At 43.8% G+C, this 11,974-nt stretch overlaps 1 protein-coding gene and 1 long non-coding RNA gene across 3 annotated transcripts in view; both read right to left on the minus strand.

Moving 5' to 3' along the window:
- The window catches only part of FAM13C (family with sequence similarity 13 member C), a 113,085-nt gene extending 112,349 nt beyond the window's left edge, over positions 1-736 (minus strand). For both annotated transcript variants that reach the window (XM_069864363.1, XM_069864362.1), the window contains exon 1: positions 692-736. In XM_069864363.1, coding sequence (XP_069720464.1) covers positions 692-721 — 30 coding nt within the window. In that variant the 5' untranslated portion in view covers positions 722-736. The remainder of the gene's footprint in view (positions 1-691) is intronic.
- A 3,462-nt stretch (positions 737-4,198) lies between these two features.
- Positions 4,199-7,881, minus strand: LOC138724376 (uncharacterized). The gene is made up of 2 exons (XR_011338012.1): positions 6,956-7,881; positions 4,199-4,751 (listed from the first exon to the last, which is right to left on the minus strand). It is a non-coding gene; the product is annotated as an uncharacterized lncRNA (long non-coding RNA).
- Positions 7,882-11,974: the final 4,093 nt, after the last annotated feature.

Here is an 11,974-nt window from a genome sequence, read left to right on the forward strand (position 1 = left end):
CACAAAGGAGAGAACCCATTTCCACCAAGTCACACATTTTATGCTACACAACAAGAGCAGAAGTCCAAGCTGGGAACACCCAGATATACCAGCTCTGCATTTCTCTTTAGAGGGGGATTTTAATGTTTTGTTGCATCATCCCAGCACATTCCAAAATTAGTAGTAATAAACATTTCAGAAGAGACTGTGTTTTCAGAAGGAGAAAGGAAAGACTTTCCTACAGATTTGTGGCTGAACTGCTATGGAAAAGCTGTTTTTCAGCTCCTAACACACACATCTTCAGTAAAGCCACAACCTGGAGCTGCGGGAGGCTGCATCCAGCCACGCTGCCGTGGCAAACGCATGCAAACACACACTGAGGCACCCAGACCCCATTTTGCTACTTCAGTACATAAGCAAGCTTGGAATGGGATGTTAATGCTAAAGTGTTAATAATTACCTAAGAAGAACCAATATCAGCATGTACCAAATGTACTTCACAGCATTTTCATATACAAGCTGCAAGGTGTTAAAAAAATCCCTCTACAACAGTGATGGTATATTATATGTCATATATTTTATATATTATATTATGTTAAATACCTCCTCTTTCCCTCTTCAGATGCAGTAGTTGGGTTGGGGGAAGAAGCACAGGCTTCTCAAAGAAGAAAGGCTGCAAAGGGCTCAAGAATTCAGATATAAGTTCACTTACGCAAATTGAAAGGGAGGCTCCTGCTCCCATGCTAGGCTGCAGGAGAGTGTATTTCAGTTTTGCTGCTCAGAAGACACCATCATCTATGTTCCCTTCACAAATCCATGCAATCCAGCCAAAGCTAACTGCAGCCATTGGGCTGTTCCTCTGTAATTAACTTATCGTATCATAAATGCCAGACATCCACTGAAGCAGTGAGTTTCACTTCAGATTTTGTTGAAGGTAGAAATTAACTACTAGTAGAAATGGTTTCCCTGTAGCCAACCCTTGCCTCCAGAGTCGCATTGCACAGGCGACGGATGTGTTATTATCAGATGTTTCCATGGTACCTAACACACACACTGGCACGGCTTCTTAAGCTGATCATGTGCTTGATATTTACTTTTGAGCGGGTTTTTCAATGCAAGTTAGCAGATAGTCATACTACCTACCATCTATTCTGCCTGCTAGCAGCAGTAAGCAAAATATTTTGAGATGGCCTGCAGTGTACGCGTGTTACAGATACACATTTAGAGAAGACCTGCACAATCATTTTGGTATATCTGCCAGCAAGGATCTGTTCCAGCCTTTGAAAAAAATCAAAGATACAGATGCTGTTAAGCCCAACATCATAGAATAACCAGGTTGGAAGAGACCCACCGGATCATTGAGTCCAACCATTCCTATCAAACACTAAACCATGTCCCTTAGCACCTCGTCCACCCGTGCCTTAAACACCTCCAGGGAAGGTGACTCAACCACCTCCCTGGGCAGCCTCTGCCAGTGCCCAATAACCCTTTCTGTGAAGAATTTTTTCCTAATGTCCAGCCTAAATGTCCCCTGGCGAAGCTTGAGGCCATTCCCTCTTGTCCTATCCCCGTCACTTGGGAGAAGAGGCCAGCACCCTCCTCTCTATATCATCTCTTATAATTCCTGCAGATACAAAGAATCGCCCAAGAAATAAGCCATAATGAATCAAGTAATGTTGCAGTGAAATGTAATTGGGGAAGAGTCTACAAACAAATTTGATATGTACATACAAATCAAAAATAAAACACAAAAGGCAAAAAAGAAAAAATACAGGTGCAGAGTCACAGGCTTTGGTGAAATACTAGAAAAGCAAGGGTTACTCTGTCAATGCTTTGGATTGCTGGTTCAGCACAGATGGCAGAAATGATTCCCTTCTCCTTAGTAGAGTGAAAACCACTTAAAAAAAGAGAGCAGATTTTTACCTCACTTACCTCTCCACAAGATCCCGTGACGAGGTCTGGAAATGCTGCGGTTTAGAGGACTTCTTGCCCTACAATGTGAGGCCTTCCTGCCCACCTGCCATAAGAAGAGACCTCACACAGGTGCTGGCCTCACCTTTATATTGGTTCATGCCAACGCCCACCACCCAGGTGCAGCCAGGGTATGGCAGCAGGCATGTGATTGCTCTCTCCGGAGTGCACAGAGCATTCATGAAGCACGTCTGGCTTTTCCCAAGCCCATTTTGGCTAGTGGCATGCGGATTTCAGCCCTCTCCTCAACCCCACCACCACCTATGGCTCCCTCACCTGCTCTGCCCACGGGCTGAAGTGGGGGGAGCTGCCACCTTACTCAGTAGCCCAGGCTCCCCCAACAAGGAGCGGCTGAGAGAGCTGGGGGTGTTTAGCCTGGAGAAGAGGAGGCTGAGGGAGACCTCATTGCTCTCTACAACTACCTGAAAGGAGGTTGTGGAGAGGAAGGTGCTGGCCTCTTCTCCCAAGTGACAGGGGACAGGATGAGAGGGAATGGCCTCAAGCTCCACCAGGGGAGGTTTAGGCTGGACATTAGGAAAAAATTTTTCACAGAAAGGGTCATTGGGCACTGGAACAGGCTGCCCAGGGAGGGGGTTGAGTCACCTTCCCTGGAGGGGTTTAAGGCACGGGTGGACGAGGTGCTGAGGGGCATGGTTTAGTGTTTGATAGGAACGGCTGGACTCGATCCAGTGGGTCTCTTCCAACCTGGTTATTCTGTGATTCTATGAAAACAGCAGGAGAGGCCCCCATTTCTCCCCACCTCACGCCCTGCTACCTGCTGGTGCCCGCCCAGCAGTCCTCAGCCCCATCACCACTGATGGGCCCCACCTGGACCCACCACCACAGCTGCAGCCGCTTGAGGGGCTCTGGCCCTGCCCTCACCCCTCCAGCACTTCACAACTCGGCCTGTTCGAAGCTGTTGAACCCACAGGCAGCGCCGAGGCTGATGGCACAGCCCCCACAACACTGCTCCACAGAAAAGTGACTGATAAATAAATAAGAGAAGAAAACAAGCTGGTCCTTCCATACCCCACAGTGTGCCTGCCGTTCTCCATCACAGCATCATCTTGTCCAGCACTCGTACCGGAGAGGACACAGGCAGCATTTTGATATGCAACATCCTCTCCCCTTGCTGCATTCGAAACCTCTGCCCCACCACTGCCCCCAGGCCACCATAAACAGTGTTTTTCCACCCATCCCACCCTCACACGCTTTATCCCTGTGTTTGCAAGGCAGCTGGAGCAGAAGCAGCTCCCACACCTTCACCGTGTAGAAGTATGAGGCGCTCAGGGCCACCAGTGTCCCAGCTAACCGTGTCTGTGGGCTGGCAGCAGAGAAACTTCTCACAAAAAGCCTGTGCAAAGGCAAATATTTAAAAAATAATCCATTTTCTCGCTCTGTGCTCCCCGCCCCATGGCACATTTCCACCCTCCATCTTCCTGGGAGTCACGGGAATCATCCTGCTGGCTCTCCCCTGCTTCAGCTGAACACATGAACTCTAGGCAAATACCTTTTAAAGCAACAAATTCCCAGCCTGAGTAAGCAAGCACTATTTTTTTCTATTGGATCATCCCAGGGCAAACAAGGCAGCAGGGACTGCAATCAGCCGCTCGGTCCATACTGCTCCTCTAACTGCAATTATGGAAGAATTTGTTTTCAAGACCCAGTTGTTGGGTTCAAAAGTGAAATACGGCAAGGCTTATAAAAAATGAAGATATTCCCGGTTCCCTCAAAGCTTACAACAGCTAGAGGGCACACGAGGCTTGCAGGTGGTCCTGCAAACCCCACTGAAGACAAGGAGACCCGAGTCCTGGACAGGATTTTGCTTTTGTACGAAGTAACAGAGCCCGGAGGAGCGATTTCTCCTCGCATTGCTGGTGTATGAAGAGCAGAAGGCGGCACAAATTAAACATAGAACTGCTCATACTATGTAGGTGCCATTCAAACCCTTCCTTCACAGCTTCTGGATCAAAGTCAGCCCCTGCAGGACTTCATGAAGAGGATGTTGGGGTACTTGGAGCAGCCACCCTGACTTCAAGGGCTGAATTAAAACCAAACCCTTTGGCCTCCCCACACCCAGCCTCCCAGGGGAAGGTTTGTAAGGAGAGGCAGCACCTTGTCGTGGGTGGTGTGAGGGGCTCAGAGAGCCTCTAGGGCTGCTTTTATACTCCCTCGGCTAGGCACGACCTCCAGCTACTAAAAGGGCTGCTTTGGAGGCTTGCTCAAAAAGATAGAGAAAGAATAAACATGAAAGGAAAACAGAAGAGTTTACTTTTCCTCCTAAGAAAATGAGGTTTTTTACAGAAGTGTTTAGAACAACAGGATCTCCGTGGGAGAGGGCAGAGGTAAACCCACTGTCAGCAGCGGTGAAAAACAGTAGCAGCAAGAAGAATAATTAACCGAGGCTTCACGGTTCATTTGAAGGAAAATTTTGCAAACTGCAAGCAGTCTGTTCTGCTAACCTAGTGATCTGCGTCTCGGCTTCAGGAGCCTTCAAGCATCCAGCCAAAAAGGCAATAAAACCCCTCTTGGTGGGCGAGAGCTGAGCAGCCGGAGCGCGTGTCCTGCGGGGAGGCCGCCGTGGGGATGCGACGTGGTTAGCCTTGCCTGCTGCTCTCCTCGCTGTGGCCCAGATCCAGCTGGAGAGGCTGTGGTGGCTCTGGATTAGAAGTAAACAGTGGGGGAAAGCAGCCCTGCTGCTTCCAGCTGAAGAGGAGCTTGCAAACTGCAGGCTTTGAGCACTGGATGCTCAGGCTCAGAGTGGAACTGTGGGCTTCATAAATAAATGCAGAAAGCTTGACCTGAAGCAAAGAAATTCAATTCAATTGCAACTCCTAGCCAGATCCTCTGTGGTATGATCCTCATTATCCAGTGACAACTTCAAAAGCAATTTTTCAAGGATATGCGGGATTTAAAAAAAAAAAAGATACTACATTTTGCATTTAAAGCTTTGCCACATATAAATGCTATTTTTCAGTCACATTGGTATCTAATGTTACCTAAAACATATTTTGTGACGCCTTGATTTTAATTGTGTTGATGTCTTGATGTACTTAGAGTGTTTAAGTCTTTTTCTGGTTTTTGGTTTGGCTTTTTTTTCCAAGTGGATAATTACAGAGAAGAAAAAACCTTTCCAGTGTGTCAGAAGGTCAGAGAACACCATAAATACAAATTAACCAGCACATGAAAACATCACACATCTCTCATCCGCAGCAAATGCTTTGCTGGAGTTGCTAAATTATGCTGTTGGTACAGGAAGACCTGAATTGACTGTGTGGTATCCAGAACTCTGGACATTACAAGTTCACATGATCAACCTCTAGGTCATTTCAGCTGCCTTTAAAAATCTTTTCTTCCCGTATATCAAAATAAACACCAGCCCAGTGGAAGAAAAGGCCACAGGGTAGCATCTCACAGGACTTCACAGCTAAAGGTGTTGCTTTTTGCAGCTGGCTCATAGGAAAATCTGCACATGTGCCCTGGCCAGGCAGTTAACAACACCCGACTGGAAGATCCACGGTGTAGGACACCATCTCTTGCCCACCCAAGCACCGGGGCCTGGGGACAGCATGGGGTAAAAAGAGCCAGACAGACTCTGTGGGAGCTGAATTGGGTGGAGAAGGCACTGCAAGATGAAAAAACACGAGAAATTGATGTTGTAGCAGGGGATATAGGACTCCAAGGCACTGTTCAGGACTGTTTTGAAAAGCACAGTTTGTTTTGGGTGGAGAGCTCAGAGAAAAGTGGCTAGCTCAACTAAGAACAGTATTGCTCCAACTGCAATTTATAGGCCTTCTTAAAAATAGGATAGAACAACATGACAAGCCCACGGACCCGTGCCAAGTGAGTATGTGCTGACCTCTTACACTTCAGAGCTGACAGCTTCAGCAAGTAGGGCTGGAAACACTAAAAAGCCCTAGAGATTGGTCTGAACAGAAGGAAAGCAGAAAAATCGTATTGTCTACTCCTTGGCTCAAAATACTCAGAACTGTCCTGTTCAGGAATGTGTTTTTTCCTTTCTCTATGTAATCTTTTGGGAACCGCACAGTCATTTGCTAAATGGACTTTGATACAACAGTTGTACCATCTTAGCCTTGACAATCCTTGGGGACTTACCCCAGAACAGTATCCCTGAATTGTCACAAAAAACCAGTCAGGGTCAGATACAAGCAGATGAGTTTCCATCAGTTGAACTCGTCTCACGGGCTTTCAAAGCACATTTTCATTTGCCACCCTAGGCACACAGCATTTGTATATTTTATTCCAATTCAACATGAGCCACCTTAAACTGAAAAATGAGTAAGCTCTGAAAAATGGCACATTTCAAAGTACATGCAGCTGTTAAAGAAACTATAGTGAATCTCAAACCAAAGGAAAAAAAAAAATGAAATATGAGCTGCAACCAAGACAGAAGTACAGACAGGGAAAGAATGCATCTAGTATTAGGTCATCATTGGCAAGAATTGAGGCATGAAAAATAGTATTTCTATTTTAATTGCTACTGTATCAAAATATATATATGTTACCCATAACTTAGCTGCTATAAGCCATAGCACGGACTTATAGGATAGTTGCCACACATCTCTCACCACAATATTTTGACTGCCAGCCATGCCTCCTCACCAAACCAAATGATCAGAGAGGAAGGGTTGCTGTCCTGACAAGAAAGCAGCTCTCCTCTGCGGCTACATGCGTTGCTTTTCACTGTGCTTAAGGAGAGAGTACGCAGACCATAATCCCTCCTGCCAGGCGAGCTCTTGTCAGCTGCCAGCAGCATCGCTTCTAACTTTGTTTTGTTTCTTATTACAGCTAATCTAATCGGGTGGTCTCGGGATGTGGACGCCTAGGGGCAGAGGGGTATCTCTCCCTCCAGTGCCGGGCAGGTGAAAGAGAATTGCCCCCTTTCCTTCAGCCAAGCGCACACATCAGTTTAGCGCTGTGCAAATATCTCCTGAGCCACAGCAAGGCTCTTCGTTACTGTAGAAACAGCACAACATTAACCCACCTGGCAAGCTGGGAGTTGCTTCCCTCTGTATCTGCACCAATCTCTGGCAAGGGATGTGCTGGTGTCCTGCGGTGGCTCAGCAAGAGCCTATTTCCAGGCAGCTGAGTTACAGGCATGTGGAGAACTGCCCGGCGAAACAGCGGGAGGCACGTGTTCAGACTGCTTGCTTGCCTTTTTCACCCCCAGCCTATTAGACTCTTCAGCACCATTTTTCTTGTGCTTTTCTTTAGCAAAGCATGCAGAAAGCTGCATGCTTCCTTGGCAGTTTTGCGTAACTGAAAGCAACAGGTCAGTCACTGTCAATACTCTTCTCCTGGAGAGAAACATCCTGAAGGTTCAATTGGAGCCTGTCTCTCTCTGCTTCCTGTTTTGGATTTCATTTTCTTCCTCTAATCTCCACCTGGCACCTAAGCCTCTTAATTGTCTTGATCCTGATCCAAGGAAAACAAGTCAGCATTGAAAATTCAATATTGCTTCATTATCTAATGGCACTATCTTGCTGTTGCTGCTAAAGAGCATAACATCAGCAAAAATAGCAGTGGACTGAAAGCTGTTGTAATAAGGCAAATAAAGCTCTTTTACAGGCCTTGCAAATTATTTAAGACCCATTTCAGTCTGCATCATGAAGTTCAAACCACACACGGATAAAGCTGATAACTGAACTCTCTATTGAGGGAATTAATTGAGTGAAAGCAAATCCCCAAATCTGACATATAAGGTAAATTTGAGAGGAAAATATATTCAAAACAACTGGAAGTATAGTTGTACCCAGTAAAGGCTCTGCCTGGTAAAAACTAAGCACAAGTGCAAGGGCTATTCTGCAATTAGATACTCTGACTACCATTCCTTATTTGAGTTCCTATGCCAGTGTTTACAATGTTGTTGTCTGGAAAAAATATTATCCCTTTGAAAGAAATTTTGAAAGGCTGTAAAGAAATAAAATATGGTTAGTCTCTGCCTGTAGCTCTCACGCAGCACCTGGGATGGGATTAAGAAAAAAAGGAGGAAGAATATGGTAAATGGAGGCTTCAGCATCCTCTTGCACCATAGACTGCCCTCACCCATGTAAAACTCAGGGAAGTTTTTATCGGTATTTATTTGTATTTCTCCACTGGCATAGAATTCCAATACCTTTGGTCCTTACTGATTCAATATTGCTTCAAATGAGTTACTCCTGCCTAAGTTCAATTAGCTCTCCTTCTGCAGTCCAGTGATACTACTTCTTGAGCAAAATTAGAGAAAACTCAAAAGAGGTAGAAGATCTCTCAAAAGGGAGATCTTCCCCCAAGAGAAACTGAGGTGACAGCGGCAACTCCATCAGGCTTTCCAGTTCCAGGCAAGATGATGAAATCTTTTTTTCAGCAGTTCTGTCCATGATATGCAAATTGAAGTCTCCTGTTTCTGAAGCAACAAGGAAAATAGCGTGTTCAGTGGGAATTCTCTTCCCCATCTCGCTCTCTCTCCCAGGAATCTTTTTGATAGTTAAAATGGTCATCCACAAACCCCAAACACTGACTGCTTAACTGTTGCCTGTAAAGAATACCTGGGGAGATACCAGATTGTCAAGCCTAGTTTTGTAAATGTAATTTTTTGACTCTTATTCCTTGACAGCACATCTACATAACCCTGTTTAATTTGAAGCAAGTAATAAAAGTGCTTCAATTGATTATTAACCCCATATACAGTATTTAATTGTCATTTAAGATACACTGGATTATTTCAGTTATTGTGATTTGCAAAGATCGTTCCCTAAGTAATGCAAAGCAGGGAGGCAGCCGCTCTGACCCAGGGACATTTTAATTAAACAGCAAAGCAATTTGATTCCAACAGAAGACAGCGTGACCTAATACAACATGATACGCATGTCATATATCAACATTTAAAGCTAAAACCACAACCCCCCCCCACAATTTAGATATGATCTGTAAATGGAGCTGGTCAGAGCACTGGCCATTTACAAAACAGGGGCATATGTATTCATCTTGTTACTCAGCAACATCTCCTAGTCATTGCTGTTAATTGCTGAAAACATGTTTACTTTCAACATGAGCTGCGACACCAGGAAAAGAAGAAAGTTTAGTTGGATGATTTTTCAGCCTGTGATGGCAGAAAGGGTGGAAGACAGGGGAGGAGAACAATATTAATTTGAACTAAAAGAAATTTTTTTTGTAAGTTTAACTATGACCAAGTAAGATTAAGCTCAGATCCAAAGGCAGCTGGGAACAGTATTTGCTGCAGCCTCACCGCACAGGGGCACGGCTGCAAGGGCAACTTAAAAGGAATTGCTTTCTGCTCGTGTTCTGCTGGCAGTGGCAGGTGAACCGACACTGCAAAAACGACACGCTGATCTCAGTTAGACAAAAAGCATTTCCAGGAGCACCCACAATGATGCACTGTTGCATGCCTAAAGTGAGCACTTCTGCTGGCAGGAAACACAACTCGAAACTATGGCCTGGAAAACTCACTGTATTTAATCCCTCTGCAGCGGCACCGGGGCTCAGCAAGGAACAGGAATGTTCCCTTGAAGATTCCTGAGGTACATATTCAATGACTGAACGTTGCACGATTCTCCTCATTGCATGCTAAGTGAGAGGACTGGAGGTACCTGTGTTTTAAATCTCAGGCTCCAGGCAGGTGATTCTCCTACCTCTCACCTTATGTCGGTTCACAAAACTGCAGCACGCGCAGCTGTACCTGACACAGGAGATCCAAAGAGGAGAAAGAACAGCAGTGAGACCCCAAAACCAAAGATTTGTCTTGTCTTCAACTCTTCCTTACATGTGCATAAGGCTCCCGTTGCTCACTAAATAAGGTCCGAAGCATCTGCAGGCAGAGAAATTAAGAAATCTGCCTTCACATCAGTAATATTTTATTAGTTCTAGAGCTCTGGTCAAGAATTTCAGTGAGTTGCTCATTTTAGACAAAAAAAACCCAAGAAAACAAATACTCCACAAATTGAAAAACAGCAGCTAAAAGCTGTTGTTGCAAAAAACCCACGCACACTAAAGAAAAAATAGCAAGAGAAGCTACTGAAGAAAATAGAAGGCCCTACAATGAGGACATAAAAGAAAGGAGTCAAGACTTCCGCCCCAAGCCATGAAAGCAACAACAACTCAGAAGCAGACCAGCTATTTGGAGAAATTGAAAATCACTGATGTCACAGCAGGGGCTGTACTAGATGAGCTTTACAGATCCCTCCCAACAAACCAACTCTATGATTCCAAGATTCAGTTCCTGCAACACAATCATTACATGATACAGCATGATACAAGATGAGTATCTTGTGTATTGACTTCTACAAATTGTTTCAATTTAAAAGCACAAAAATCTTTCTTCAAAAAAAGTAAGTAAAATCAAACCCAATTTTGGCAAACAGAGAGCATCCTGACACATCTCTAAAGACCATTTCTCGTAAGACTGACTTGGCTCTTCAGCATAATTGAGTCTACAGCAACACATCACAGCAACAGTCCTTTCAATCTGAGGAATTCTGTCTCATACTATAAAGAACCTTTCATCAGTTTCTTCGATATACATGTCCAATTTCTGTATGATTTATCTTTTGTCCTTTTTAATCTGACCAGTAGCACGCTCAGCCCTACATATTCATCAGACTTGCCCTCCTGGAATGCCTCAAGTGAAATATCTTTCAAATAAACCCCCGCCCACCTCAGTGTCAGTTTAATGGAATGCAGTTATCTCAAATAACTTTTATAGCATATGATCTGCAGCCCTTACTCAGCACAATATTCAATGTAAGTATGTGACACAGGAATCAAGTGTGATGTAGACAAATTAACAAGATATCAAAGGAATGTAATCCATTTTTGCAGCTAACCATAAAGGCCATCAGTTGAGCAAGGCACTAAATAGACTTTAAATCTAATAAAACTTAGCAGTTAAATCTAATAAAAAATTAGCAGTTACATCTAATAAAAACTTGGCAGTTTAAATTGTCTTGTATTTTGGTAACTACAATACATTTTCTTAAGATCTTCAAATAAATCTTCTACTCATGACTTACTTGACAGTAACCAATTAATTTACGCAATAAATAATATTCTTTTCTTCTGCAACAGAGTAATTTTTGAAGCCTCTAACTTCTTCTGTTCAATATCTCTTTGTCATGGCTATAAAACTCAAGAGGATGCAGGATTTAATTCCACATGACAGAACTGTGTACCTACCTACCACTACCATCCTGTCAATATTGATGACCTACTTTTCAAGAAAATGAGGCATAGATAATAATGTTGTACCTCTCCTGACACCTTCCAAAAAATACTTGAAGCTATAGGCCTATTTGAACGAGGCGTGCCAGACAGAAAAAGGATTGGCTCTCCAATAATACTCAAATTGCAGCATCTCTAGAGATCTCTTCTTGAAAAGTAATCCTGCGAAACTAGAGACTCAAAAAGCAAAACCAAAAAAACTAAACCCATTAAATCTTAGATCTTGTTTGTCGATTAAAGTCAAGATTAGTGTAGTCACAATGCTCAACTAACTGGCTAGGGCTAGGAGTCCTAACTCACATTGCCTGTACTGGCATTCAAAAATTCTTCAACAGCCAGGGCTCTTTCCTCACTGATGGGCAGGATTACATCAGGAAACTATCACAATCACAAGTCATATTTCCAAACATATCAAGCCACCTAATAATAGACTTCATTTGCATTGCAAAATTGTGCTACATATTGCCTAATCATTATTTTCACTTGAATTTTTTCAGACTGACAACTAATTTAACATGCTTCATACTTAAAGTACTCAGAACGTGTTGTTGGCAGGAAGACTTTAAAAGACATTAATCTGAAGTCACAAATACCCTGATTATATCCACTGTATCATCACAGTTTCTTTAGAATGTGTAAAGTACAGTACTAATTTTATATGTGTGCATTTGACTACAGTTGCCAGAAAGCAAATAAAATGGGTGCAAATCCACATCAGATACCCACGACGCCAATTTGGAACCGGAGTTGTATTTATACCTATACTGAATACGCACTATTTTTTCCA

The sequence above is a fragment of the Phaenicophaeus curvirostris genome, chromosome 9, assembly GCF_032191515.1.
Source record: "Phaenicophaeus curvirostris isolate KB17595 chromosome 9, BPBGC_Pcur_1.0, whole genome shotgun sequence".
NCBI lineage: Eukaryota > Metazoa > Chordata > Aves > Cuculiformes > Cuculidae > Phaenicophaeus > Phaenicophaeus curvirostris.